The 19,416-nt window shown below is 36.9% G+C and overlaps 2 protein-coding genes across 3 annotated transcripts; one reads left to right on the top strand and one right to left on the bottom strand.

Moving 5' to 3' along the window:
- The first annotated feature begins 520 nt into the window (after positions 1-520).
- Positions 521-13,048, top strand: LOC103137403 (isotocin receptor-like). 2 transcript variants are annotated; one of them, XM_016671193.1, is made up of 3 exons: positions 521-756; positions 872-1,933; positions 8,886-13,048. In XM_016671193.1, the coding sequence occupies exons 2-3, from the start codon at positions 1,009-1,011 to the stop codon at positions 9,149-9,151; spliced, it is 1,191 nt and encodes a 396-aa protein (XP_016526679.1). In that variant the 5' UTR covers positions 521-756; positions 872-1,008; the 3' UTR covers positions 9,152-13,048. The 2 variants fall into 2 exon arrangements, with proteins under 2 accessions (XP_016526679.1, XP_007551189.1); XM_007551127.2 differs by having other exon boundaries at positions 521-1,933.
- A 2,076-nt stretch (positions 13,049-15,124) lies between these two features.
- cav4a (caveolin 4a) lies at positions 15,125-18,118 on the bottom strand. Its single transcript, XM_007551118.2, has 3 exons — positions 17,646-18,118; positions 17,301-17,488; positions 15,125-16,857 (listed from the first exon to the last, which is right to left on the bottom strand). Exons 1-3 carry the CDS (start codon positions 17,871-17,873, stop codon positions 16,707-16,709), a joined length of 567 nt encoding a protein of 188 aa, XP_007551180.1. The 5' UTR covers positions 17,874-18,118; the 3' UTR covers positions 15,125-16,706.
- Between the last annotated feature and the right edge of the window lie 1,298 nt (positions 18,119-19,416).

Here is a 19,416-nt window from a genome sequence, read left to right as displayed (position 1 = left end):
ATTAAAAATGTTTATAATCAAAGTGGCCTCACAATTTTGTTGCATGACAACAATAACAACTATAAAGATTGAAGTAAATTTATTTATTACCTGTATTTTTTATGTATTTATTTATTTATTTATTTATTTATTTATTTATTTATTTATTTATTTATTTATGCTATCTTGTAGAGATTATAGTCCCAAGTCTGTAATGTTAGAGTTTTAACTGTAAATATAAGCCTCTACCTGAGATTTAGTATTTATCATTAGGGTCACAGAGCAAAATTTAATGAAATAAATATTAAATAGCACATATAGACATCGTCCTTCTATGTTCTCATTTGTCACATGATGCACATTAAAAGTGAGTAACATCAAAAGCTCAGAGATCTTTTTTTGTTTTACTTTTCACCAGTTAATAATTGGGGGCTGCGGATAGGTAACTATAGAGAGGTATAATGTCGTATACAGTAGCCCACATATTATTATTATTATTATTATTATTATTGTTTTATTTTATTTTTTGTTTTTTGAAATTGGAACACAAACAGGGGTCAGTAGATTTGAAATAATACAGCGTGAAGTAATGTGAAGACTGTGCACAACCAAGGCAGTTTCCTTCCGGGGAAAATAAAAAGAGGGAAGGGGATCTGCACATACAGTGGTGGGATGCACAGACCAGAACAGATCAGAGATCCAGCTGGACGCAGAGAGAGAGAGAGAGGGAGGCAGACTGCAGATCACAAGAAAGAAACGCAGCAGATTATCTCCCGGGTGAGTTTCTTTTTTACCACAAATTCTTAATTTTATTTATTTGTATACATTTCTTGATTTGGTTTTGAAGAGTCAGAAGCAATGAAAGTTTTTAATCTCGTTGTTTCTCCTACAGACGACAGCCCAACTTTTGGGAGATTCAGCCATACCTTTAATGGATGACATCTAAAATCTACATCGACTGACTGCAGCCCTAACTCCGTGTGTGTGATGTGACCGTTGACTGCACAAAATCTGACGCTGGTGCGCACGATGGAGGAACTTTTACGCGCACAGGATGCTTGGGCTCAGAACGTTTCCTGGTACAACTCCAGTCATATAAATAGCACCATTGTAGGGAACAACACGGTAAACCCTTTAAAGCGAAACGAAGAAGTAGCCAAAGTGGAAGTTACTGTCCTGGTTCTGGTGCTGCTGCTCGCTCTGACCGGCAACCTGTGCGTCTTGTGGGCTATCCACACCACCAAGCACAGCCATTCTCGGATGTATTACTTCATGAAGCACCTGAGCATCGCAGACCTTGTCGTGGCGGTGTTCCAGGTCCTGCCGCAGCTCATCTGGGACATAACCTTCCGCTTTTATGGACCTGATTTCCTTTGCAGGCTGGTCAAATACCTCCAGGTTGTTGGCATGTTTGCGTCAACCTACATGTTGGTCCTGATGTCCATCGATAGATGCTTAGCGATCTGCCAGCCGCTTCGCTCGGTGCACAAGGGGAAAGATCGCTTCTGTGTGATCGCATCTTGGATCCTCAGTCTTATGTTCAGTACCCCACAAGCCTACATCTTTTCTCTCAGGGAGGTCGGGAATGGCGTTTACGACTGTTGGGGGGACTTCGTGGAACCCTGGGGTGCCAAAGCCTACATCACATGGATGAGTCTGAGCATTTACATTCTTCCAGTTGCGATATTAAGCATCTGCTACGGCCTCATATGCTTTAAAATATGGCAGAATATCAACATGAAAACCAGGAGGGAGCACTTTTTGGCTCTCACGCCGAGGCCATCCAAGGGCGCACATCCACTGTCACGCGTGAGCAGCGTCAGACTCATTTCTAAAGCCAAGATCCGCACCGTGAAAATGACATTTGTGGTGGTCATTGCATATATTGTGTGCTGGACTCCTTTTTTCTTTGTCCAGATGTGGTCTGCATGGGATCCTGCTGCACCAAGAGAAGGTAAAATCCCATTTGTCTGTTTTCCAAAAAGATACAAGAGATAGAAGATAAATACAGCATTTTGTAGATATATTAATGACTAAATACACTGACTGACAGCTTTATTTCCCTGCTACTGTGTGAGGAAGTGTTTTGTGGCACAAGAAGCAGACTCTTGTATTCATTTTTGATTCATGGCACTGGAAATGTGTTGTCCATAAACTCTTGGCAGATAATATTTCAGCACTAAATGCTTTTTGCATGCAAAGGTCATTGTCAGAAATATCTCTTGGAATGCATGAACATTCCCCTGTTTCTCTGAGAACTGCACAAAGATGATCAAATCCAGACTTCCCAGGAGTGAAACCAGATGAATGAGAATGTCACTTACAACCTTTATCAGTCTTTAAAACCACTGGGAACCAGTGCATCAAAAGGTTCTGTTTCAAGTAGTAGCTTATATAATATCAATTTAAACTTTTTTTTTATATTTTCTTCTCCTTTTCTGGTTAGTTTGCTATTAAAGAGGACATGAGCAGCAAAGCAGATGTGCTCCACAACCTTTAAATTGAACCACTTTGGAAAGTCCCATAAGTTCTTGTTCTGTTACAGATTTATATATTAAACACTTTCAAAATTATTATGTTATAAATATCTGAAGAGCTGCACAAAATTATTTGTGTATCCTAATATGAGGCATGATTTGTTGACTTGCTTGAAGCCGTGCATCGTCTTTACTCCCATTTTCAGTTTTAGAAAAACTGCTTTGGTGTTTCAACAACCAGTAAATCCTTTCAAAATGTAGTATTTAAAAAAAAATCATGTTCCAGATTAATAGTTTGTCTTGGATTAAAAATAGACTATCCTCCTTTCTATTGTTGTCCTGCTTGTTCAAATTAGTGCCAAAAGTTTTTGTTGTTGTTGTTGTTGTTGTTGTTGTTGTTGTTGTTGTTGTTGTTGTTGTTGTTGTTGTTGTTGTTGTTTTTGCAGACTCAAAAAAATAATGCAAATACACAACATCTACAAAGTAATATCGTTGTAATGAAGATAACCTATAAAAACTCAAGATGTGCAATAAAACTGGGAACAACAATCATCATGACATATTCGGTTGTACAAACATTTCCAAAATGATGGTGTGTATGCTCTTTACACCTGTGTTTTGTTGGCTTTAGGTGCTCAACAAAGTTCAAGTTGCTCATGTTGTTTTTGAATTATTGTTTTTAAAACATGCACAGTAAAATAAATGACTTCTTGTCAGGTTAAGCCAGTTCATCTTTTTATCTTAAAAAGTAACTCCAGCAAACAGACAATGAGGTTTTTTTTTTTGTTTTTTTTTTGCCCTTATGAAGCTAAATATAAAATCTAGTTTTCAAACAGAGTTCATTCTAAATAGACTTATGATTGCTTTACACCATCCTAAAACAGGAGCATCCTAGTTTCCTCTATGTACGAAATATTTTCAATTAAAGTCCGTAGTTTCTGAAAGACCTGCAGACATAGTCTTTCCTCTTTTGCCTTTTTTATGAATGTTACAATCATTTCAGGTCTGCAGGAGGAGAATAAAGATACATCAAATTCATAAGATGTGACGATACCTGATACTGGTTCCCCAAGAACAAGATGAGATTCTGATCATATTTTTGAGAAAATTAAGAATTGTCTCTTTTGAGCATTCTTTTTTTATTATTTATATTTTACAAATACTTTAATGACTATCAGTCTTGTATGGTCCAGTCCAGCACTTTGGTGCTCCTAATGTCCGAAAAGAATCAAAATGCCCCCTTTTTTCAGTTTGTACAAGTAGAATAAAGGTTTCATAAATATTAGAATGTTTGTTTTTTTTTAAACTTCTGTTTATTATTGAAATATGTCAGGCTTGTATTTTGGATTGTGAATGACGAGCAATGATGAACAATGATGCATGAAGAGCAAACTGCAGTTCAGACTCACAAGACAATTTAGTTGAGTACGGGTAGGAAGATGTGACACAGCAACCTGATGAAAAACTGAAAATGCCACAATCCGACTCCATCTTCAAGAAAAAAACAGAAAAAAAGTTATCCAAACACTGATGATGTTCGGCAGCTTGATTGATGAAAAAGAGGCTCCATTTTTTTTTCTCATTTGATTTTGCTAATGTAAATTCATTTACTTTTGAGGTTGTTTATTGTCTAACAAAACAAATTAGACGGCTTTGTTTGTCCATTACATGTCTGCTTGTATACTGATCTACTGAGAATAAATAAACCAATTGGCCAATATTCATTTAGTAATCAGTTTACTGATAAGAAACCCTACTCCAGTGAAAATTCATCAACCCCTGGCAGAGTTTGGTTTCAAGAAATCTTTTTTTTTCTAACTGGAATAAATATGAACGTTTTGGAGAGACACAGTCAGAGTCCCGGCGTGAATCTGATAGGGAATGTGCAGAGAGAGCTAAAGATTAGGGTGATGACAGGCAGGCCTTCTAACCTCAAAGACTCATAATTAATGATAAAACAGTGGAAACAGGCAAAAAGATGGACAGTAATGATGAGAAGAGCTTGATTCCTGTGATGCCAGTAAATATTTTTCCTATGATTGTTGAGAAGGCTATGAATAAGCATCGATGACAAAAGATAAATAAAAACATATTCTATAAACTAATACTTCTTTAACTACGTTTGTTTTATTTCCCATTTTCAACCAGACATGAACTTGTGGGTTGAATTTAATTTATTTTACATCTAAATTTGCCAGAGGTATGAATAATTTTAGGCTTAACTGTTCTTCACCAGACAAAAATCACATATTGACTAACCAAATTGCACTTTTCTGCTACAAATGTGACTTTTACGGGAAGCAATGTTGTGTTTTACTAATAAATGATCTGATGTCATAATGTCTCACCACAAAATCCCAAGTTTGCAGAATAAGATAGTGGACCAATTTCTCATGGCCTCCTTTGCCTGTTTATTGTTATCTCTGTCATATGTCTGTTTTCAATGTGCCAGAGATTAGCTACTTTCTGAACAGGTTGCAAGTTCATCATACAGCACACAAAAATCATTCATTTTGCTCCTCAGGTTTGATGTCAATGTTATTTATACATAGTATATTTTAAAACAAATGTTTAAAAGAGCACTTCACAGCCAAGAGAGACAAGACATGAAATGCATTGAAAATATTCTAAAACAAAATTAAACATACATAAATTTAAAAAAAAAAGAACAAATACTATATGGCGCATAAACTCTCTTGAGGTCTGACACTCAACTTGAAGTAAAAGCCCCCCAAAAAATATGACTAAAAAGCGATTAACAGTCTGTACAGTCTCTGCAGTGCATATTTTGATACAAACCATTAAACAGACTTTGGGCAGCTACTGAAAAACCCTCATCACCTTTAGTTTTTTTCTTGAATCATGAGGCGTCTGGAATGCAAATCAAAATGTGCTTTCTTCTTTGAATAAACTAATTAAAACTCCAATTCAATGGGGATCTTGAGATATATCTGTGTTGGGAGTGTGTCCTTTTTGTCTATAATTGCATGTGGAAGACTTAGTAGAAAATAGATTAGTTATTGAGACTCTCCACACTTCAAAATACCCTCTGGCAGGACATTAAATACCTCATTGCTTTCATCATTCTGCTCTGTGGCTGTGAAGAAATAACTGTCTGAATATAGAGGGCAAGTGTATAACTTGGACTGCTGCATTATTATTTTGTGGATTACAAAAACAGAAACTACATACATTATCAAATCAATCTGTCCATGCAAATTATTTACTATAAATACATTTTTGTGACAGTCGTTCTATCAAAACAAATTTCATACTAATAAGTCAGAAAATTTAAGCATGAATATAAATTCTGTGGTTGCAAAACATTCACCCAATACAATCAATGTAATTTATTCTGCTTTGTCCTGCAAACATTTACTTTAGGAAAACAAACAAAGTAGTGTTGGTAGATGTCAGCTCGCATTAAAAGGTCCTGGGTTCAAATCCCAGCCCGGGGTCTTTCTGAATGGAAATGCATGTTCTCCCTGCACACGTTTGGGTTCTCTCTGGGTACTCCACCTTCCTTCCACAGAATAAGAACATGACTGCTGGCTAGGTTTCCAACTGGGTATAGACAGTGGGTGGATGCAATTTAACCAGTTTATGAGATCTTTCCTCATGACATTTCAAAAGTAGGTCTCATTTTAAATCTTGGTGCAGAAGTGCAAATAACTGAGCCTGTGCTTTCAAATTTACTGCAGATTCTTTGAAGTTTTTCCTCTCTTTGTTGAGATGGGTGCAAGTTTAATTGGTGAATGTTTTTGATCAAATTATGAAAAATTTAGCTCTTAATTAGATGGCCTGGACATCGGTAAAATTGTAAGATTGTGGAACCAAATTTGTAGAGAGGAAAAATATTTTTATTAACTTGTAAATGATTGTTTTAGTGCTTCTTTTAACAAACAGATTTCCCTTTCTCCTTCATTAAGTTGTTAAAAGTCATAGATAAATAATAATAATAAAAACAGCCCACCATAATGTTGTTGTTTTATTAATAAAATCCCAGAAGCTCGAGTGAAAAAAACAAAAAAAACTTCACACTCTCTCAATTTTGGGACTTTAAAAGAACTGCATTCCATATTTCCATGACATCCTGCACCAAATAGTCCTTCAGCTCTGGACAGGCTGTTTAACTTATATCTTAAACAAACGGCTCTCATACTTTCGGATCATTTTTTAAACGCAGCACAAAGCAGAGAGCTTTGAGCAGAAAGCCCGGTCCTGTAGGGAGTCAGAGTCAGGCAGGAAAAGAGCAGCTCAGCACTTGAGGGGTGAAAAAGACAATAAGTACTAAATCTCCCACACGCCATTAACGATTCAGAGAAGAAGAAAAAATATATATTTGGAAGTCGTCCATTTTCCACTGTTTGAGCTACTTTCTGCCTCAATGTGCTCTGCAGCTATATATGTAATCGGCTGAGTGGATGGGAAAATAAGGTGCTTTTTTTCCCCCTGCAGGGCGGTCTCTTTTAAAAACCTATTTGTCATCTCTGTGTCAGCTTGACGATCCTCTATTCGGCATCCATTAACCTTTCGTGTTTTTTATTAATCCTGAATATTTTGGAGGGTGTCTAATGTGGGGGTTCGTATATTTCTAAATGAAAAGCGATTTCAGTCCCAACAAGAAGGGAGATATATCAAAACGGGGAGATAAAAACTGCCCAGTTTTACTGCAAGCCACCGCCCTGCACACGTGTACATGTGGAATCTGCAAATATTAAATACATTAAAGCAATTAAAACAAGCTCAGCCACGTTTACTTCTAGAATATTTTATCACAGCTAAACATCTACAGTAAAAACAAAAGTATCAGTCAGAGAAGCACTAATTTGTTGGACGTTGTGTTGCAGACATACTGAAATGTTTGTCTGGTTACAACCACTGACCTCAATGTATTTTACTGGGATCTTATTTATTAGGATATGCAGGACTGGAGCGGGTTGATTTTGTACTGTGACTCCATTGGTCACACAAGGCCTACTCCTCAGTGGGGCAAGTTCCTCTGCCCACTATTTGATAAATGAAAATAAAAGGTCAAAGTTGAAGTTAATCACACTTTCCAAATAGCTTTTTTTTATTCATAAAGCTGTAATTCAGTTTCTGTATTGTCCAGATAACATTTTGTTGGATTTAAAATAGGAATATATCCAAAATCTCCAAACTGTTATGTAGAACAGAGTTGTAACTCTGAGGCAGTTTTTGTTACTCAGTCAGATTCCCACCTATGCTGGCAAGCTGGTGCATAGATGGAGGTGATAGTCCAGTGCACATTTTATGCAGTAACTTCCATTCCTGTAAAAAATAAAAAATAAAATAAAAAAATCTAATGCCAGGATGAAAGGCAGTGGGGGTTTTTTCTAACATAATTAAACATAATTAGGAATATGGATATTTTATAGCAGCTTTAACAAGAAGCAATATAGCAAAAATAGTTAAAGATGATGAAAAGAACCTTTACAGCCTTTTCTAAAACCGATTAGTCTCAGTATATCAGTTACCCTGGTGAAATTATTCACAGCCTGCTTCCTAAACATGTGAAGCTGATTCAGCAGATCTGAACAATAGCGCGAGGAGCTGCCAGGGCTTTGCTGAGCGTGTCGAATAAATAAATAAAACATACATTCAGAGACCGTTGATAAAATGTAATGTTCTTTTTTTTTTCAGCTAAAGCAAAGATTATCTGTACTGGCAAGGAGGAAAAAGTAGCAAAACCCTTTCTACAATGTTTAGATGCATGGATATTGAACATACATTTTAGTGAGAATAGAATAGAATAGAATAGAATAGAATAGAATAGAATAGAATAGAATAGAATAGAATAGAATATATTTTGTAATAAAGTATATGTTCTATTACAAAATATATCTGTTTTAAATATAAAAAATTCTATTTTACAAAATAGAAGAATATTTGTAGAATATTCTATTTTTGCTTAAATATATTTTGATAAAAATATGTACATATTGTCTATATTTTTAGATATGCAAAAATATTTGTATATACACATAGAATATTCTATGTTGTAGAATATTCTATTATATTCTATTCTACAGAATATAAAAGTTTGTAGTATTCTATTCTATTATGAAATACTCTTAAATTGAAACTTAATTTATTTTTTGCAGATTATAAATTAGTTGAATTAGAAATCAGTGTGACTATTTATTAAAATGAACTGTTAAACTGTTTAATAAGGTGTCCTAGCTACCTTTCCTGTCAAGTTGCATGCATACATCCATACTTTTTTAAGTAGTCCACAGGTGTCCATAAGTTCTGTGTTAACTATCCCATCATTTCCAAGCCATATTATATATTGCCGTTATTGAAATACAGGCAGGTTTTTTTTCTATTTTTGTTCAATAAAATGTTGTGGTTTGTTGTTTTAAATGCTTTCCCTCTCGACTGACTGTAGTTTTCCTTTCCTTGTAGACATGGCCTTCATCATCTCCATGTTGCTTGCTAGCCTCAACAGCTGCTGTAATCCCTGGATCTACATGTTCTTTGCTGGTCACCTGTTTCACGACCTGATGCGGAGCTTCTTCTGCTGCTGCTGCAGACACTATCTGGCCGACTCGTCCTGCCGCTGCGACCAGCAGTGCAGGCACAAGAGCGGCTCCTCCACTTACGTCATCAAGAACGGCAGCAGTATGAGGAGTTTGACTCACACTTCCAGCACAGGGGGGCCCGCGCACTGAGCCGGCAAGGAGCCATCCTAAGCTTCCCGTGGCTGACTTGATCCAGCAATCATGCAAGGCCTTGGTTGAGGCATTTAATCATCGACAGCAGAGCTGAGCTCGCCACGGCACAATGCTTGTTGTCAGCCATATTAAATTAAGCCAAACAGAGAACATAAACCTCCTGTCCGGAAACAGCCCTGCACCCTGTGATAACAGAAAGTAGAACAAAATGCCATTGTGTCCAAAATGTGAACTAAATGAGCTGCAAAGTGAAGTTCCAACCAGAACACATTTAAATTCAGCAGGATCTGTTCAAACGTTCGCTCACGGCTGCAGTTGGCTCTGACAGGACCAGACGGGACGGACCAGACTTTAATCGAAGATGCCAAAAAAAAAAAAAAAAACAACAACAAAAAAAAACTGACTTGGTGGGTTTCATTTCTATCTTTGGTCACAGAATGAGTAGGAGGGAAAGAATTAATGTACACTGTTGTTTACTGTGGCATGTTCAAACATATATATCTGTGAGATGACAAAATAGGACAAAATATAAACTAGATGTTTAGTTAACAAGACTTGTCTACTATCTAAGGTCAAACAACTGTAAACATTCTTTACACTTGTTTACAGTGTTTTTGAACTTCAGTTTTATAGATTAAGGGCGTATTCACACCTGACACTTTCGGCCCACTTTAAACGGACCAAAATATGTTTCCCCCGTTGGTCTGAACCTTTTGTTCAGGTGTGAATACACTGAAGCGAACTCTGGTGCGGACTAAACAAACGGACCTAGACCCACTGTTTGAGGTGGTGTCCAAACAAACTCTGGTGCATTTCCCTTCTAAGTGTGAACACAGACCGGCCTCAATATGAGCCAACAACAGGACACACACGACATTTTGGACTTCATGAGCCACCGTTGCTGGGAATTATGGTAAAAATTAGCCCTTCAGTGTTGCTACTGCTACATGTACTGAAATCATACCTGTTCTCTCGTTTGCTGCTGCAGTTTCATTAAATTCTAGTTTTTTTTCTGTTTTTTGTTTTTTTGTTTTTTTGTTTGTTTGTTTTTTTTGATATCCTGTTACCTACTGCTTACTGCAGCTACTTGAAAGTTTGGCCCGTTCCTAACTGAGTCAGATTTGGAGGCTACTTTGCTCTCACACACATTTTCAGCCCTGTCCACAAATTTTCTGAGGGACAGAAATCGGAGCTTTGTGATGACCTTTCCTGCTTTTGTTGTCTGAAAAGCTCTCTAACTAATGTGCTGGTATGCTCTGGGTCATTGACTCAAGCCTTAATTTCCCACCTGTTGTCTAGTGATGTTGCTTCCTTATTTTTCACAGAATGTTCCTTCCTTCTGAGCCAATCTGTTTTCAGATGTTTACCTCTTGCAGCAAGACCCCCCAACAACACAATTCTGTCACTCCTGTACTTCACAGTTTGGATGGTTTTCTTAGGGTTGCAAAATTGTTCCTTTTTTCCTGCAGATGTGACGATGGAAATTATGACCCAACTATTTAGTTTCAATTTCCTCAGACAACAAGACGTGGCTTCAAAAAGTCATTTTTATGTTGCCTTTGTAGTAATGGCTTCTTTCTGATAGAGCCGCCTTTCAGCTCATGTCAGCACAGGACTTGTTTTGCTGTCGATAATGACCCCCCTCTCACCAGATTCGGACTGCATCTTCACATTGTCATTTTCTTTTGTTCAGAGATTGTTTCACACATTTTGCAGCGAAACAGATGTTGTCTCTGGGGCTCAGAACAACGCCAATGTCCAGCTGGACAACCCCAAGCTGTTTTTACTTGTGTGCAGTCGGCACTTTCAGGCACCCAAAACTGAACCAGGCTTTCAGAGAGCCACAGTTTTCAACCTGATATTTTTGCAGTATTTCTTTTTAAGTTCACTTTCACACAAGAAGGCGGTGTGTTTGAGTCATCACCTCAAAACACATCCACAGGTGTGTCTCCAGTTGTTTTGCGGAACTCCTGATAGGTTAATTAGTCATCAGAATGTTTGTAAATTGTTTAAAGGTAGACTAATATAAAAGTCTGAATTTAAAGAACATAACAGAAAAAATCCTAAAAAATATATATCTATTTTATTTGTCTTTCTTTTAGTAAATATAAATAATGAATAATACATTAATGATTACGGTTTGTAGATTTCGATCTACCCTAAAACAGAAAATATTTAAGATCAGACAAAAAATGTCCGTTTTCTTTTCTGTTACTGTGTATGTAATTATCTGTTTTCAATTGTAAATTAATGTATAAATGCATAAGTCACTTTGATGGTTTTCCAACTTTAAATCTGAAACTCGTACACTGATAAAACTTTTTTCAGCATCGTTTCCTGTAGCTGTGATACATGACATTGGTTTTCACAGATCTGTTGACTAGTGTAAATATTTACTTTTCAGAAAGTTCCTCATTTGTGCTGTTTTCTCTAAATGTTCTGAGATATTCGCTATTTTTGCAAATCTTCAGAATGATGTGTGAAATGTGCCAAAGCAACTCAGAAAACACGTAATAGGAATATTCTCTCCAGAGGTTTGCCTGATGTTCAATAAAAAAATTTAAAAAAAAAACATAACAGTAAAAAAAAAATGAAATGTAATGTCTGTGCATGGGTATCTGCAGTCAGTGCCATGTCAAAGCTCTGTAGAAAACCATCCTGCCAATTTGTTTGGGAGCCCTGTGTGTGAAAATAAATCATCCAGTTAATGATTCGGGTTAAATGGGATTAGACACATCAAAGGCTAACCTCAGGAATTTTGTCTAACCATCCTGCATTTATCCAGACTCGACTTCAAGTCAGAACATTGCTATACTTCAGAAATGATGAGAGCTGTTTTCCTCTGCTTTTCTTTTATACAGAAAACTGGTTTATAGTGACATAGTTGCCTCATGACAGAAATCGAAAGTTCAAAACACAGGAGCAAACATCTAATTGGCATCCTTCGTGATTTTCAAAGCCTAATGTCGCAAATTTGGATTTCGTGTTACTGGATATAAATTGCTGAACCCACAGTTATTCATACGGCTGGCAGAAATGAAAGAGGTACCCATTAAAAATGTTTTAAAGCGACATACCCGGAAATATTTAAAATCATCTTAGCAGTGGTAGTTCGACCAACAAATGAAACCATTCCTAAAAAATTCCAGGGCTGCTGGTGTTCAAACTGCAGAAAAATATATATTTTTTTTTTACCATAGGTGCTGTGTGGTCCCTCTCATACAGAAATTGCTTGCTTTAGTGCTTATGAGCTGCATGTCAGTGACCAAATTTTCCTTAAAATAGTGAGACAAGCCCATATGTCCAGACCCTGTTGAAATAACTGAGCTTCCACTCCCGTTTCAAGCCAGAATTACTGCCGTAAAATGGTTCTGACTACAATTTGTGACAAAAGTGTACTTGGATTGTAGCTCAGTGCTGAAGGAATTATCCCAAATTATGGACAACATTGGAAGAGAGAAGTAGAGTGGCTCAATCCAGCCCCTAAAAGCAATTACGAATTCTGTTTCTCCACTTATGTGTTATTTTGATCAGCACCAATCACATACATTAAATCGGGGGTCAGCAACTCCAGTCCTTGAGTGCCACTATCCTGCAACGTTTGGATCCATCTCTGCTCTAACACATCGGGGCAGGATTGCTGATAAAAGTTGGAGATGTTTGTTGGTTCTTATTAAATATTTCCACCAGAAAATTGTGTCATCTTTTTAAAAAGTGCACAATTTGCCTACTTTAGATCTTAATTTGTAACATAGGAGAGCAAAAGAATACACTGTGGATTTGTTTATCTCTATCTTGTCTGACTCAGTTTTTTTTTTTCCTTTTCTTTTTTTTCACTCTCACTTTTAAGAAACTTCAAACACACCTAATAAACATGATTCTTTGTACATTAAATGTGCAATATTGTGTGAGGTTGGTTTAAGTGCAGATGCAAGAAAAACAAAAACACTTTCGTGATTTCACAACTGAAGGATATTTAACATTGGATTTAATCTTAATCTTTCAACATAATAAAATCCATTTTAACTTGCTTGTTTAACTGGTTTCCTTTTTACTGTGTATAGAGCTCTGACAATGAGTTTTTGATAATGTCCTTTCAGAAATATTCACACACTTATGTTGTCTTTAAATGAGAATAATGATATTTTATTTTACCATTAATAAGCTATTTTAAGCTATGTGATAAAAACAAATCAATCGCTTTCATAATTCATAAAACTAATTAGCCGAAAGGATTGATTCCTTCCCACTAACCAAATATTATTTCATATTCAATAGGGCACGGAGGTTCTGTGTATATTTTAGATTAAATGTATTTAGTATCACAAAAATGATCTACAATATAATCAATAATTTTTCTATTGTTGAGAAAACATTGAAAATTACACAAAGACAAAAGAAAAATACCTACAAATACTAATAAAAGTTAAGAGGGTGTGTTTTTGTTAAGAAATTCAACAATAAAATTATTTTAGTTGAAGTCTAACTTTCCTATAAGTTGCTTGTCTCTCAATAATTTAAAGAAAACACATTTTACAGCCCATATTTTTGTGTTCTAATAGATGACAGAATTTAAGAGCAGAGAGGAGGAGCAAATAAAAACAGAGACATTAAAAATTTCAGAACTGCCTTTGATCTTTTCTCTCCCAACACCAGCAGCCAAAAAAAAAGAAGAACTGAGCATCTTGCTTTGGTCTGGAGTCAACTTTTATCTCACTAATGGAAGCGATTAAGACTTCTGCTCATCCAAGTCCAAGAGCTGTATTTTATATTTCTCAACTCAACAAAATCTTGGCACCACACCTGTGATTCCTGACACAAGGACTCAGAGACTGTAAGACTGTTGGTTCTGGTTCAGTTTGGTGATTCTTTAGTTCTGTTTCTCTTGATATGGGTTATGTTCACACCGCAGAGATTAATGCTCATTCCCAGCTTTTTGTTAAATCAGTTTTTGTTGTTGTTTCGCTTGGTACAGGTCACATATAATGGAAAAAAATTGGATTTGGGCCACTTCAGGCTGCAGTGTGAACATAGCCTTAGTCTCTGAAGTCAGCAGCTTTCAGGAAATGAGTGATCAGAGGACGCTGATAAATGCGTCATAAGGAAACTTGTAATAAAACAGGAGATGAGTCACTTCAGACAGCCTTAAATGTATTCTGTAGCTTTCCGTGACCCCATTCCCCAGGCTTGAGAAAGATGGAGAATGTAAACTATCTGTTCCTGTAAATATGACTATCTCCAGGCTGGAACTGTTTTCTTGTTCAAATGTTCAAACATGGAGTTATTCTACTCAATAGATTGGTTAAAGGGTTAGATTGGAGGACTTTGTCTAGCTCCGCAATTAAAACACAATATGACAGATGGATAAGAAAGGACTTCATAAATCATAAGTTTCTGTGAAATACACGCATTTACGTAAAGATTATTTCTGTCACGATAAAGTCAGGCACCCTGGTTTGAATGCCGATCCCCGCGGTATTCTATCAGCTGCAGAATGTGGGAAATCCTGTGTATCAACAATAACAAGCTTCCATAGGAAATACCAGTCTGAACAGCTGAAAGCAACAGTTTAATCTCAGGACAAGGCCCTGCTGACAAACTTACATAAAATGAGAAACTGGATACAGTACCTTGAGCACACCTTCTTGTTCTCTGATTTTTCTTTATTTTCTCTATTTTCTGCACTGTAGAAGGTATTGAAGCTTCTCCATCCACTGGCTTGTATTAACTGTTAATACAAGCCAGTGGATGGAGAAGAGCGACAATGAAGAGCAGTCACTGAAGCAGTTTTTATCTCTAAACTTTATAATTATGGTACTTGTGTGTTTTCAACTAGGAAATCTGCAGAATGTTCTCACACTTTTCCATCAGAAGACTGAAATTAAAGAGGGACTGCACTGCAAGATAATCCATGATGCATAAAAAAGTCACTTTTTGTGGGGGGGGGACAATGAAAAAACGCTAATTAAATGACATTATATTCCGAGATTTATTGTGTAGGCTCCCTTTAAAAGTGCTCAGAAAGATATTAATGCTGATAATTCACTGACTAGCTCCAAATGCTTCTTGTAGATAAAATAATCTTTCATCTACTTATTCAGGCTTCTTCAAGGATCCTGGATGTCATTAGATGTCTGGGTTGTTACAGAAACCATTTTCACAATGAAGAAACCAATTGCTGTTTAGTTCTCATCAATGTTCGGTCATGACAGCACATAATTATGAACACGTTTGGAGTATGACTCCAAAACATCACGATCCTTAAAGACTGTAAACTGTGGTGGAAAATCTCGCTGATAAGGAACATAAATTAGGGAGCTTTTTCAGATTGGGTGGAGGCGACTCATGCAATCATGTAACCAAAGATAAATGAACATTGTTTATAAACGCTTAAAAACAAAAAATGCGATAACTGGAACCTCCACTTTAATGTCAGAAAGGAAAAAGTACAGCCTGTCTCATACAAAGAGTCATCAAAATGATTTCAGACCGTGGGCATGATTTTTAGGGATTACATCAGTGCATAAACTACACAAAGCTCTAAAAAGATTAGCATTTTTCACATTCTCAGGTATTTCGCTGAAAAAACGTATAATGCCTTGCCAAATTATTATCCTTTGATCTTTTATATTTTGTCACACGAACTCCACTAAATTAGTCTCACTGAGATTTTATGTCACTTATGCTTAACATAGTTTAAAATCTAAGTAAAAGTCATTTACAAGTTCCTAGCTATGTTTTAACAAATAAAATCTGAAAAAGTGCTGAGCAGATCTTTACACAACCCCCTTTACTCCGACACTTCTAAATGAAATCACATGCAACTAACTTCTTCAGAAGTCTAATCTAAATACTCCAACTGTGTGTGTATGTGTCTGTGATGTAATCTCATTATCGATGCTGATGATCTACATTAGTGACTCTGGAGGAGCTGCAGAGAACCAGGTCATGGGTATTGGAGAATTGGCTGACAGGTAAACAAGTTGGTTTGCACTTTATGGAAGAGTGGCAATAAGAAAATCAAAAGAAGAAATGTTTGCAGGTTGCAACAAGCCATGTAGGTGACACAGAAAACAAGCAGGAGACCTGATTTGGGCCAAATGAGACCAAAAATGGATCTTAATGGCCTAGCTTTCCACAATATGAGAAAAGACTTAAACTGTACCTCACCCAACGCGTACCATCACCAAAGTGGTGGCAGCATCATTCTGTAGGGATGAATGGGAAGATAAGAAAGAGGATGTACCAACCTAGACAAGCCACTAGGATTTTAGCTGGAGGTGATTCATTGACTCATAGGTCTAAATACACACACCACACTTTTCAGATATGTATTAAATGCTCTATAGCACAAAATCAATATTAAATTCATCAAAGTATGTTGTTGTAAAAACACAAAGTGAGAAAAAGTTCAAGGGGTATGAATACTTTTTTTTCCCAGACACAGTATATATTATTTTATTAAACAGTCAAAAGTCAGTGCTGCTTATGTTTCAGTCCAGATGAACAGAACTTTGTCCACATCATCAACACATCCAGCCAGCCTCTTGGGTCATTCTTTGGCCAGGTGTATACCTAAACCTCCACAACATTTTCCTGCACTCGTTAGGAAAGGGACCACAACAATGTGCAGCATGACGTCCCAGAAGCTCTGTATCCAGCGGTTACCGATGAGGACACAACGAATACAGGGGCGAACCATCCTGTCGCAGAAAAGGAAAACACAGACATTACATAGGTCAGCTGGAAACATCCAGATATCGTTTATGTTGAAAAGTAAACCTTAGAAACCTCAAATTAAACATCCGCTTTACAGTGCTGTGTGGAAGTATCTGCCTCCATGCATTTTTTTTTCTTTTATCGCATTTAAACGTTTTCCAAAAATGAAAAACCAAAACAAACTGAATTAGTAGTTTTCAAATGGTAATTTAATCTATTGATAAATAAATCAAAAACCATTATTCAGATATTGTTTGTCTTTTAGTTATTTTAATAATCTTGAGCGTTAGTGCAAAAAATAGGAACACGGGGGAAAATACTTTTTCAAAATTTTTTCACAATTTTTTGATTTGCTTTATTTTGAAAAGTTACACCGATAAAACAATTTCTTAAATGAAGCAGAAAAAAAATAAATAAATCAACCTACCAAACGTGGAAGCAGCTGAGGAGGCCAAACAAAAGGCCAGAGATAGCTGACATGGGAAGGGCCAGCAGAGCGGTGACTATCCTGTAAATCCAGACCCTGGACACTTCAAACAGAGCATTGCTCCAGATCCAAACTCTGTCCCCGCTGCGCACTGATGGCGGCTCAGCTATCACATCCTCAAACCCTACCTTTGAGTCAAAAGGACTAATTCAGTCATCATGAACAGTTAACGCTGATGAAGCGCTTTATAAGCTAGGGAAAATGCACTGTTTATGGAGTTTTTTAATCAAATTACGAATACAAAAATCATAAAATCTTTACTAAGCTACTGCAAGATTGTTTTACCTTGAGGCAGTCATTGATACCTCGGGCATCCCGTGAAGTAATCAGTGGTTTTGTGTCACTGATTTCCACCAGTGTGGATGTGTGAATGTTTTCCTCCTCATCCAGAGAGGGTTGGGCTCTCCATAACGTCTGCGGTTCCTCCCCATCTTCAGACTCTTCAGGGTCACTGGAGTCCCCCAGATCAATTTCCACTACCTCCGAATCTTCGTCTTTCTTCAGGGTATCCATTTAAATGCCTGATAAATACGAAGAAAAAGGGAGCAGAGAGGGTTGCCCGTCACTTTCCCCAGCAGCCCAGACAGAAGGCCACTGACCGGACCCTTCCAGTTGGCTGAGCGCTGAGGTTATATTGGGAACGTTACAGTGGCCTGGGTGGTATTTACAGCTGGTATTTCAAGTGAAGATCATTTTCCTGTGCAGTGTGGAGGAAAGAAGGGGTTGAGGAGGATATAAATACTTTAAACATGATCGTGGCTCTGTTTGCACTGAAACACTGTAGTTTAAATGTAGTCATGGAAACAGAAACAATGCACAGAAATATGCACAGTACACACAAATACAGAGGCAACGATGAAGCATTTGACCAAAGATTCTGGGATTTCATTCATTTCACAGACTCTTGTTTTTGTTTGTTTGTTCAAGTAGGCAGGGCAGGCACTTGAAGTATGAGACAATACTGCCTCCTTGTGGAGGGAATCCGCCACTTCAACTGTAAATTCAAAATGATTTTAGTGTGGCCCACGTTTTGGAGCAATCTCAATAAGTTCATATTTTCAAGTAGCTATACATGAATTTGATAAGTTAGAGCATCCTATTTTTAGTTTCTGATAATATTTTATCTTCATGCTTTGAAAATACTATAACTCTCTCCCAACTGTTTTACCTAAAAATGTGATCATGGCATTATTTTGACTTGTGTCAGAGATATCGCTAAAGGAAAACTACGTCCACTTCTAGAGTAGAAAATCATAATAAATAAGTAAGTGAATGTTGCAACACATCAGCATATTTTCTGTCCTCTCTTCGTAAAATCCATGCATAAAAAAAATACTCGAGCAGGACCCAACAAATTCACAGGAAAGGCCGGTGCCTCTGTGATATCACTGGAAAATTACATCAGGCTGTCATTGGAAAAATCTTGAGTTCCACATACAGTTTCTTTTTTTTTTTTTAGCATGAATTTTTTCCATCTACTGTATAGGTCACCTAACGTCATACATTTATAAAGATCTTTCCTTTTCCTTCAACTTTGGACCCATTTACAGCTCCTTATTAGAACACAACAACCCAGAAAAATTTAGGTTATTCTGCAGCCTCTCATCCTTTCAGCCTTACAAAAATGATGCTCATGTAAAATTATTGTGAGGTATTGTGCTCCAGATTGACTTGAAAATAATGTTGCCACATATGAAAACATACAGGCTACACTTCCAGTGCTCTTAATTTTACTGCATCCCCAAAGGGATAAGAGGAAATAGAAGCAAGATATTTCCATTTGAAAAAAAAAAAAAAAGCAAAATAGTAGTACACAATACATCACTGTAAGTGCGAGACAAGCTGTACATTAAGTCGTTGTTGTGTTTGCTTTGACCACTGGAGTGTTTCCATGGTAAGGATAAAGTCAGATCGCTGGATGGAGACAGAAAGAGGACACGGAGTATTGATGGCAGGGAATTTCCTGACTCGGTGCAGGAGACGAAGGCATGCTAATGGACTGCACATCTAACCAGATGGAGCTTGTTTGTTTCCGGCTGCACAGGTGAGGTCGACA

This window comes from Poecilia formosa, unplaced genomic scaffold (genome assembly GCF_000485575.1).
Source record: "Poecilia formosa unplaced genomic scaffold, Poecilia_formosa-5.1.2 Scaffold2, whole genome shotgun sequence".
Classification (NCBI taxonomy): domain Eukaryota; kingdom Metazoa; phylum Chordata; class Actinopteri; order Cyprinodontiformes; family Poeciliidae; genus Poecilia; species Poecilia formosa.
The sequence above is the reverse complement of the archived record's forward strand: the minus strand, read 5'-3'. Positions and strand labels throughout refer to the sequence as shown.

Excerpts from the sequence above, each read along its gene's own strand:
- cav4a (XM_007551118.2), bottom strand. The coding sequence starts at position 17,873 with ATGGATACCCTGAAGAAAGACGAAGATTCGGAGGTAGTGGAAATTGAT. Across the intron at positions 17,489-17,645 it reads GTATCAATGACTGCCTCAAG|GTAGGGTTTGAGGATGTGAT; the intron begins GTAAAACAATCT and ends TTTGACTCAAAG. Across the intron at positions 16,858-17,300 it reads CTCAGCTGCTTCCACGTTTG|GATGGTTCGCCCCTGTATTC; the intron begins GTAGGTTGATTT and ends TTTCTGCGACAG.
- LOC103137403 (XM_016671193.1), top strand. The coding sequence starts at position 1,009 with ATGGAGGAACTTTTACGCGCACAGGATGCTTGGGCTCAGAACGTTTCC. Across the intron at positions 1,934-8,885 it reads TCCTGCTGCACCAAGAGAAG|ACATGGCCTTCATCATCTCC; the intron begins GTAAAATCCCAT and ends CTTTCCTTGTAG.